The 10,975-nt window shown below is 48.8% G+C and overlaps 1 protein-coding gene across 1 annotated transcript in view; it reads right to left on the bottom strand.

Annotated features, from left to right (window-relative positions):
* The window catches only part of Xylb (xylulokinase), a 36,681-nt gene that overhangs the window by 3,540 nt on the left and 22,166 nt on the right, over positions 1-10,975 (bottom strand). Inside the window, exons 11-17 of the mRNA XM_021171378.1 lie at positions 9,288-9,328; positions 8,611-8,726; positions 7,696-7,811; positions 7,067-7,140; positions 6,002-6,098; positions 3,144-3,202; positions 1,046-1,133 (exon numbers count right to left, since the gene is read on the bottom strand). Of these exons, the coding sequence (XP_021027037.1) occupies positions 1,046-1,133; positions 3,144-3,202; positions 6,002-6,098; positions 7,067-7,140; positions 7,696-7,811; positions 8,611-8,726; positions 9,288-9,328 (591 nt within the window). The remainder of the gene's footprint in view (positions 1-1,045; positions 1,134-3,143; positions 3,203-6,001; positions 6,099-7,066; positions 7,141-7,695; positions 7,812-8,610; positions 8,727-9,287; positions 9,329-10,975) is intronic.

Below are 10,975 nucleotides of genomic sequence, written 5' to 3'. Positions count from 1 at the left end.
CAAAATAGCTTATAAAAATTACTTAAAATGGGGTGATTTTTGTTGTTGTTGTTGTTGTTGTTGTTGTTATACACATCGGAGAATGGGGAGTTCAAGGCTCACCTGGAATCCAGACTGAGTTACAAGTCAACCTGGACAACTTGGTAAGACCTCATCTCAAAACAAAAAGTACATTAAAGAGAGAGAGAGAGAAGGAGAGAGAGAGAGGCTTGTGACAGTCTACCAAGCACAGACAAACACAAGGCCCTGGGTTCAGTTCCCAGCATTGGGGTAAGAAGTAAAAAATTGGAAGTAAATTCCCCAATGATCTTGCTACATGAAGTTGCAGAAGTTGGAGGAGAAACAAGAATGAAGGTAAAGACTCATTATTAAAGAGCATAGAGCTCCACCCTTCATTTTCCATGTTGAAAGAAATATCAAGTTTAAGTGGGTGTGCTGAGGAGTGAGTTCACAGGGAAAGAATGAACCCCCCGGAGTGAAAGGGTGGAGTCCCTGATGCAGCTGACAGCCAGGAATTCCCTAGGGACAGGTCACTGGGTAAAGCAGCTTAACTGAGGAGACTAGCCTTAACCCCTAACTGTCTTTGTCTTCCAGCAATGTCTGCAGTTCCAGGGAGACAGCCCACAGAGTCAGGGCCTCTGCGGAGCTGTCCATGGTTCTGGACTTCTTGGTTCCGAGGCTTTCACCACTGTCTCAATTTCTTGCTTTTCGGGACTCCATCCACTGTCTTCATCTCCCCTGACTGTACAAACCTACAACTAGGCTGCCCTCAAAGCATGCCCTGTGGCTTTTTTGGTCTGCCTTTAGAGTTTGACTTGGACAGACCTCATCTCATTTGAATCCTGCCTCCCTTTCTCCACTTTAACTAGAGCACACAAGACAAAGGGTAGGGGTTCATTCTTGCTGGGATAAAAATGATGCTAACAGTCCTGAGACTGTGGTGTCCTTCAACAGGGAATTCACCCTCTCCCCCCTTCCCACGCTTCTCAGCCCAGTGATGCTTAAACACCCGTGAGACATCCTGCCCTGTTGTTCATTGACCTACCATGAAAAGCTCGGTATGCAGAGCCGACGCAGGCTGAACTGGTGGTGTCTATGACGTATACGGGGGCCCCAAAAACATCTGCAAGCACCTGGGAGGGACACAGAATTTGGAATGGGTAAGTCCTTGCTCAGAGAGATCATTCAGAACCTTCCAGACTCTGCTCTCTTTCCTCACGACTTCTGATGCCTCCCATCCAAAGCACGTGGAGCTGGTGATGAGACAGGAGGACCCTAGAGAAGGGCTACAGTCTCCAGGCTGACTCTAGACCTTTTAAAGACAAGGTCCTACCACATAGCTCAAGCCAGACTGACATTTGGTATGTAACCAGGCTAGCCACAAGCACACCATGTTCCTGCTTCTACCTCCAAGGCGCAGAGACTTCAGCTTACAAATTGGCGAGAGTGGCTTTGGCCAACCCTCGCAGAGACCCCTGTAAACCCCTGGAAGGACTCGATTGAGCGGCTAGGCTCCTGCTGCCCAGACTTCTCTAAAGGCAATGACAGCTGTTCCAGCCCCTTGAGGAGGGACAGTGACCTGGCTCCCTGGGCTAGCGGGGGTGGGGGTGGGGGTAAGCCTAAAATGAGGCCAAAAAAATCCTACTAATCACTGTGCTTGCCCCAAAACCAAGTCAAAAAAATCCGTCCAATCCCAGACCACCTTGGAAAGCTCCACCCCCAGACCGGCCCCCACAGGAAACCCTATGTAAACCTGCCCACCTGCTCTCTACCCAGCAGAAGCATTGTCTGTCTGTCTGTTGTGTGAGGTTTGTTGTATGGTGTGACTTGGTTGTATTCCTTGGCCCCTGACTGCCAGGATACCTCCCACTCAGAGCTGCAGACGCTTGCACCTCCTGTCTCCACTTCCCAGTGCTGGGATTACAAGTTCACACAACCAAGGCAGATATTTTCTGTCCATGGGAATCTGAACTCGGGTCCTCATGCCTATGCCCCTGGCTTTTTAACTATTTATAATCCTCATTGGTTTGTTGGATTTTTTTGTTTGTTTGTTTGTTTGTTTTTGTCAATTTGACACAAGTTAGAAACTGATAAGATGGAAACATAGTTGAGAAATTTCTTTCATAAGCTCAGCCTGATGATAAGCCTGTGGGGGCATTTTCTTAATTACTGATTGATGTGGGTGGGAGCCCATCCCTGGGCAAATAGTCCTGGGTTCTATAAGACAGCAAGCTAAACAAGCCTTAAGAAGCAAGCCACTCACTAAGTAGTACCGGTCCATGGGCTCTGTCTCAGTTCCTGTCTGGAGGATCCTGTATTCGTTCCCACCCTGAATCCCTCAGTGATGGACTTACAAGCTGAACCAAACCCTTTTCTCCCTAAGGTGCTTTTGCTCATAATGTTTTATCACAGCAACATAAACTCTGACTTAAGTTTATTTACTTATTTATTTTCAGTGCTGAAAATCAAACTCAGAACCTCAAGTGTCACAAGACAAATGGATGGACAGCTGAGAAGATGGCTTGTCTCAGTCAAGTGCTTGCTGTGTGTGCACAAGGACCTGACTTTAAACCCCTAGAATCCAGGTAAAGAAGCTGAATGTAGTCGGGCAGTGGTGGCGCACGCCTTTAATCCCAGCACTTGGGAGGCAGAGGCAGGTGGATTTCTGAGTTTAAGGCCAGCCTGGTCTACAGAGTGAGTTCAAGGACAGCCAGGGCTATACAGAGAAACCCTGTCTCAGAAAAGAAGAAGAAGAGGAGGAGGAGGAGGAGGAGGAAGAGGAGGAAGAGGAAGAGGAGGAGAAAGAGGAGGAGGAGGAAGAGGAGGAGGAAGAGGAAGAGGAGGAAGAGGAGGAAGAGGAGGAGCAGGAGGAAGAAGAGGAGGAATGTGCAGCACATGCCAGAAATCCCAGCCCGGGGGAATCAAATCCCAGGGACTTTCAGTCGATCCCTGGGGCTCACTGCCCAGCCATTCTAGTCGATCCCTGGGGCTTGCTGCCCAGGTATTCTAGTCAAATCTGTGAGCTCCAGGTTCAGTGACAGTTTATTCCCTCCAAATAAGGGGGAGAGTGATAAAGACAGACATCCAGCTCCTAGATGCAAGACAAGGAAGAGGTGGTGGTACAGGGCCACCACCACACATACCTGCAAGATGTCTTTATTGTGAGATGCTCCTCCCGTGGCCAGAATCTTCGTCTTGGGCACTGTAGGACAAAAGATAAAACAGAACTGAAATGCCTGTAGCGATTCTCTCAAGGCAGAAAGGACTGTCCTCCAGCCAGATGGCTTGTGGTGGCTCCATGGCTCTGGAGAGACCCAAAGCTTGGCTTACCCATGCAAGGCTCCTCATATGTAATTCGCCTGGGAATCTACAGCCCCTCTGCCTCTATTGTCTTTACCAATGGAAAAATCAAAGAAGGTGGGGTTGGAGGATGTAGTTCAGTTGGCAGAGCAAACACAAGGCTCCGAGTTCACCACCAGCTACTTTGCTCCACCCCCCCCCCCAGCCCCCAGAAAAGGAAAAAAAAAAAAAAAAAACTCCCAACAAACTAATAATAGAAGTTTTCTTCTATTGGTAAGTGCCCCATACCTGAATCTTATAGAAAGCTTTGACGGGGTTATTACTGCTGCTATTATTATTATTGTTACTATTATCTCACTCTTTAAACGGATTTATTTCACTCCGTGTGTGTGAATACACATATGGGAGAGCAGAAGAGGGAGCTAGGTCCTCAAATCTGGGTTTGCACTTGAGAGGTGGGATCTGAACTCTAAGTCTTCTCTAAATGTAGCCACTGAGCCATCTCTCCTCCATCACCCTTTGACAAGGATTGAGATAGGATTTCATCTAGTCTAGGCTAGCCCCAAACTGTCTTTGTTGTAGGTGGATGACCTAGAACTCCTGATCTAGCTGAGTTCACAAGTATCTGCAACCATGCTCAACCCTGACCAACAACATTCTTTTACACTTATTTATTTATTTATGCATGGGTATCTATTCTTGAAATCCCCTTTTGATTCTTAGGCAGTATTAAAATTAAATGTGCTGATGACTGACCAAGAACAAACCGATCCATCCCAACAGCCTGGAGAAGCACAGACGAGCACCTCCACGGGTGCATCTTTGCGCTTGTAGGCATGTGTATCTAGGAGAGCCTGTTTGAGAGTGGGAGATGCACACCCAGCAGGCATGAGGTCCTGGGTCCCATCGCCAAAATTATGGGGAAAAAAAAAACCAACCAACTAAACAGGGGCTAGAAAAATGGCTCAGTGATCAGGAGCACTGGCTGCTCTCCCAGAGGACCCTGGGTTTGATGCCCAGCACCTTCATGGCCACTCACAACTGTCTGTAATTCCAATTCCAGGGGCTTCAATGCCTACTTCTGGCCTCTGCTGGTACCAGGCACACAAGTGGTACATAGACATCTGTGCAGTTAAAGCGTTCATACAGAATTAAATGAACTTTTTTAAATGAAAAATAAAAAAAAATAATAATAAATCTGCTGAGAGACACTTGGTGGCAAGTGTTCAAATCTCAAAGCTCACATGGTAGAAAGAGCGAAATGGACTCCACTCTCATGCTGACTGTGTGCCTGTCCCCATCCACAAATTATAAACATACTGAAAGATAAAAAGGGAACACCCCCTAAAACCCAGGGGTCTTGTTGGTCTTGTTTGAGAGGAACCTAGTAGGGTTTACAAAGCAGGATTGATTCTTGTTTTTTAAAGATTTTATTATATATATATATATATATATATAATTATAAATATATATAAATATATAAAATATATATAAACATAATATATAAATATATTTATAAATATATAAAAAATATTTTATATATGTATATATATGTATATATATATATATATATATATATATATATAATATATGAGTACACTGTAACTGTCTTCAGACACACCAGAAGATGGCATCAGATCCCATTACAGATGGTTGTGAGCCACTATGTGGTTGCTGGGAATTGAACTCAGGACCTCTGGAAGAGCAGTCCAGTGCTCTTAACTACTGAGCCATCTCTCCAGACTGAGTCTTGCTTTTTAACTTGCTAAGAGGGTAAGTATCTTTATGGTCTAAAGGAATTGCTTATTAAGTATCACATATGGTCCTCACGTGCCTTCTGCACTCTAGGCTGCTGGGGGGGCCCCTCCACACCTAAATGTCCATTATTGATGGTCCAAAGACCCCTGCTAGGCACTCAGAACCAACTTCTCTGCCCTGCTCACACAATCTTGTTTCTCAGAAACTTCTGGGGGCTTCAGAGACCTTCTGGGCTTAAAAAAAATATGATCTGCCAAATGATGTTGGCTTGCTTTTAATCCCAGCATGTGAGGCAGAGGCAGAGGCAGAGGCAGAGGCAGGCAGCAATTCTCTGAGTTCAAGCCCATCTTGGTCTACAGAATGAGTTCTAGGACACCCAGGGCTATATAGAGAAACCCTGTCTCAAAAAANTAAAAAAAAAAAAAAAAATCTTAAAAACAGCCGGGCATGGTGGCGCACGCCTTTAATCCCAGCACTCGGAGGCAGAGGCAGGAGGATTTCTGAGTTCGAGGCCAGCCTGGTCTACAGAGTGAGTTTCAGGACAGCCAAGGCTACACAGAGAAACCCTGTCTTGAAAAACCAAAAAATAAATAAATAAATAAATAAATAAAAAACTAACTAAGTTTCAGGATGTTTATTTGCAGCTAGCACACAGCTGTGGGCACAAGAAGACCTCTCCTAATGTCTACCTACAGTCGTGTCAGACCTAGCGATCAGTTTAATAGTGTCAGAGCTGAGAAGCAGAACACCCTGCCTCTACATCTGTACCTGCTCTCTAAGGCACCTCAGTTGCTTTCTCACCCCACCCAGAACCAAGTCCACCCACCATCTCCCTACAGCATCTTATAATGTAAGACCTGAACAGACACTCTCTGAGCCCCACCCCCACCTCCCCAGAAGCCCCACATGACCCCAGATCATGTCCAGCTGGTCCCTTACTTACTGACTCTGTAGCCTAGGCCTTCTGCATGAATCCTCTTGGCCATGAACTGTCCTTCAATCAGTGCTCGGATCTCCACATCCCCAGGGAAGGCTGAAACCTGTCCCCAGACAATAGGCACAGCGTGAGGGACTCTGTGTGTGTGTATGTGTATGTGCACATGTGTGCATGTGTGTAAAATAGGTACAGTGTGAGGGACTCTGGGTGTCCATGTCTCTGTGTGTGTGTGTAAAATAGGTATAGTGTGAGGGACTGAGTGTCCAAGTCTATGTTTGTGCATATGTGTGTAAAAGGGTCACACGGAAATGAGAGAAACGCAGCTTCCAGCCAAGAAGGTCTGGGTTCGAGCCTCCTCCACCACCTATGTGCTTGTGACTTTGGGCAGGCCATGAAGGCTAAGCCTCCACTTCCACATCTGTAAAAAGGGCTAGCGGTGCCTACATCACAGAGTTGAAACTGAAATCACAAGCATGATGCCTGGAACCCAGGGCTCCTTCATGTCTCTCTGAAGGGCCTTTTCCACTAGAAAGAAATTCCTGCCCTCAGGACCCAAGAGCTGCAGTGCAGTGGAAGATACGGTTACCAAGGAAACGTCCTGCAACAAACAGCAGTCAGGGGAACTGACAGGAGCTCACAGAGCACTGTGACTGCTTGCATTCTTCCTTGGGGAGGGGCGGGACCTGTCTAAGCCCCTCCTGAGACCCCAACTCTAGAATGCACCCGAGCACACCTGTGGATGAGCAGAAGATGCACCCCCTAAAAGCTTGTTACACAAGGCTCAACGCCAGAGTCAATGCATGCAGCTCTAAAGCCCGCAGCGTACGTGTCTGAGGCTGGGAAGTCAGCTGCTGGTTAGAGTGCTTTCCGGGTAGCAAGAGGACCTGAGTCTGGAGACTCCTATGGTGGAGCTGGAGAATCCCCTGAGGAAGCTCTGGCTTTGACTGAGAGAACCTGTCCCAATGAATACGGCCGAAGAGCAGCCCAGGAAGACTCCACGCACACCGGCAACACACATGTAAACACACACACACACACACACACACACACACACGAAAAGGACACAAGTACCTCCATGTTTTCCTCATTAAACCTATGACGCCCAATAATTTCAGGGGTGATCTCCATTACATCGAAATAAAAACCTGAAGCAAAAGCAGAAAGGGATTATAGCTGTCGCCATCTCAGAGCAAAAAAAAAAAAAAATACAGTCTCTCAAAAAACTTCCAAAAAGATGAAGCAAAGTTATGTCATCTGTGCCTCAGCCTCCTCCCATCCCCCAGAGGGGCCCTGTGATATCCTGTGACCTTTCTCTCTCACTGGACAGAGGGGACTGGGAAGGCCTGGGCTGTTCTGAGGCAACCTCTCTTATTGCACTTGGCAGCTCAGCTGAAGAACAGCTGCCTCACTAACCCTGAGCACCAGGTGAGGTATGCTCAGAGAGACATGTCCCTTTCTTCCTCAGGACATAGCCTGCTGCTTCCTTCTGTTTGGGGCAGACACCTGCATACTGAGGAGCGGGCCACAGGTTTGGGGAGCAGCAGCCAAGGGTACCGTGTGAGTGCACACCCTCAGAACCTGGGCACCCACACCAGCTCATGAGAACACATGTGGAGACAGAAAGCGCCCCCTCCCAACTTCTACACGCCCCAACTCATGGTGCCCCGAGCCTTGCTGCCCTGTCCACAGGCCCAGCCTACCCAAGTTTCCGTTGTTCCCCATCGCCGTGGACTGCAGGGCCTTAGAGAACTTGTTCCAGGAACAGGAGGCCGACTCATCTCGGATCTTCTCTCTCATGAGGGAGCCGTTTTTAAAGCTGCAGAAACACACACAGTATGAGCCCTGGGCTCCCGGGTTTGGTGATGTTAAGTTGGAATCCAGGTGCCCCCCCCATGCTAGGCAAGGATTTTTCTCCCAGACTGGACACAGGGTTGTTGAAAAGAGTCCCAGGCAGATGGTCTCCAGGTCAGGCTAGACCACAACCCATGGGAGGGGCATCACAGGCGGCCCAAATCTCAAGTATTTTAGTGTCTCCTTTGGTTTCATGAACATCCTGGAAGGTGCTGGACTCACGCTTATCTTGGGATATGTTTATGCTGGCCATTGCCATAGAGGGACCCACACAGGGCTCTCTATACCTTGCTTCTGCTCTTCAATAGTGCTGGGTACTAGCCCAACTAGACCTGAATATTCTCCAGTGGTTCTAGATGCTTACAGCTCAAAAGCCTTCTGAGCCAAGTCGCTTCCAACAGGTACCAAAGCCTTGTGACCAGGACATGGAGCATGCAGCTCCTGTAAGAACTCTCGGAAGCAAGCTGTCCCCAGATCATTTGCTGAGGGTCAATTTAAACATGTAGGTCACAGCGCCACGAAGCACACGCCTTACTTACAAAACCAGCACCACCCAGGACAGCATTGGAGGTGGAGTTTGCACCTAAGCTCGGGGGGCCTGTACGTCTTTGGCTCTTCCGCAGATGGTTCTGCTGTCAAGAACTCACGTGTCCCTGTGGCCTTAGCTGCCCAGGAGGCAATTTCGTAGGAAGAGCTTGGGGGGTGTTTGGTTGTGCCTGGACTGTGTGCACTTTCTTTCCCCAGCCCAAAAATTCCAGGATTACCATAGAAGCGCCATGTAATGCTGCGCATCCACTGGGTTGCAGAAGATGTGGCCTTCCAAGGCAGGCATGGGCTTCTGGAGCCAGAGAAACAGGGTGTCGCTGGTGCCCAGGCTGACCTGAGGAGAGCAGAGCAGAGGGTGAGGTGCCTGGGGCTTGCCTACAAGTGTCCTCTGCCAGTGATGCACTCTGCACCCCACCCTGCCTTCATCCAGTCACTTTGACCCTCATACTGCAGGTGACAACTGCTGACCCTTCTTTTTTTCTTGACTCTCCTCATACCACGTGAGTTAAAAGTCAGTTACCCAGAGTCAGGCTCTTGTGGTCACCATCACGGACTTTCTAGAGCTTAATTCCGAATCATGGAAGTAATGGTTTCCACAATGGCCCCCCTGGTAGATATAGAAAAGCCATAGAGGAAATCTTCCCACAGACCTGGGAGCTCACAGCAGCCTAGCCCTTTTCCAACCCTCAGCGACTGCGCCTAGCAGGCAGTCACTGTCAAGCGGACAGGGGTCATGCCTAACATCAGCAAAGGGCAATGACCTAAGGAAAGCCAGTGGGCCTCCATTCTCTTTAGAGGCGGCAGGACCCTCTGGCAGTAGCCGCCAACACACAGCTGAGACTCGGCACCCCGGTCCCCAGGACAGTCGGTCTGCAGGTGTGAGCAGTCACCTTACCGCAATATCTCCTTCCTCCAGCCTCATGCCGGCCAGTGACGCTGGGAATGGAAGGGGAACCTCTGGTTAGCACAAGTCACGCGGTATCCACAGAGCAATGTGCAGTAACCACCTAGACAGCGGCGCGGATACCACCTTCTGCTTTAACCCACAGTTGAGCAAGAAGAGTTTAAGGAGCTAAAAAGTGATAGGGATCAAAGGGTGGACTGCTCCAGCCAAGGCCCTGATTTGGCCTGAGAAATCTCCCTCGGGGATACAATCTTCCCCACCACTGCCAGGTACTCAAAGCCCAGAGAACCAAGGAGACCAGGCCAAGGCATTGAGAACATACACGACAGGAAAGACAGAGGTGAGCACACAGGAACGCAGTGGACTTTGCTCACCCAGGACAAAGGAAGGGCTGAGGTTTTGGCGATTGCCTCCTGCAGCAATCTTCTCTGCCCTCTTTGCTGGTATGCCCCAGCACTAAAGAGGACCTAGCACATAGCTGGTCTACCCTGAATGCTGAGTAGATGAACTGAGTGGAGGAGAATTGGGAACAGAAACAGACACCCCTAAACTCGGTAGTGGGCTGGGCACATGCCCAAGCCCAGGAGACAATGCAGAGTTCATCACAGGAGGTCAGGACGGTTGAAGCCCTGACACATACATCAGGTTGACCAGAAGGACGGAAGCTAATGCATGCACATAGGAAGAAGCTGAGGAGAACCCCTCCAGTGTTAGCTGTTCTTTGAAGGCTGGCTAGGAAAAGCTGGCTTCCCCCATGGGGCTAGAGTACAGCATACAGCATACTCCTCAGTGTGGTCTATCAGGCCTTTCATAGAAACCAGAGGCCTCTAGAGTCCCTGAAAGAGAAGAGGCAAGGTGGAGAGTTCCACAGGAAGTAAACTGTTTATAGACCAGATGGCCTCAGAACAGCATCCTAAAGGACGGGCCGAGGAGCTAAGACGGCAGCTGGAATAGAATGGAGGTGGGAGTGGGAAGACAATGGCCTTCTTTATGACTAACGACCTTCACCAAGACAGTACAGGCCTGAGCCCATGCCTGAGCCTTTGAGGGTGGTGGGGCCTGGCTGGGGTTGAGATAAAGAGCCAGAATTCAGAGGGCACAGCTGGTCAGTGGGCTGGGCACGGATGGTGGTATCCACTGCAGGTAATCCCAGCATCAGGGAGGTGGAGACCTAATATATTCTGAGGCTCTACAACCAGCCAGCATAGTGAACATGGGCATTCCAGGTTAGTGAAAAACCCTACGTAAAAAGAGAAGGTGGGCAGCATATGAAGAATGGCAAACAGCATGGGCTGTCCCATCTATACATGCACTCACACACATGTGCACATGCACTCACACACGTGTACACATGTACCCACACACATGTGCACATGCACCCACACACATGTGCACATGCACTCACACACATGTACACATGTACCCACACACATGTGCACCTGTGAGCACACACATGTGCATATGCACATACACATATGCATAGAGAGAAAGAGAGAGAGAGAGAGATGACCAAGAGGATGGCATGGAATTCTTTAAAAGTCCAGTAAGAATCAGGTTTGGTGACTCACATCCATATTCCTGTACCTGAGAGGCTGGGGCAAAGAGACTGATAAGTATATGAGGTCAGTTTGGGCTATGTAGTAAGATCTAGGCCTTCAGAAACCCCCTTCTCAAAAAAA

The sequence above is a fragment of the Mus caroli genome, chromosome 9, assembly GCF_900094665.2.
Source record: "Mus caroli chromosome 9, CAROLI_EIJ_v1.1, whole genome shotgun sequence".
In the NCBI taxonomy this organism is placed as follows: Eukaryota; Metazoa; Chordata; class Mammalia; order Rodentia; family Muridae; genus Mus; species Mus caroli.
The sequence above is the reverse complement of the archived record's forward strand: the minus strand, read 5'-3'. Positions and strand labels throughout refer to the sequence as shown.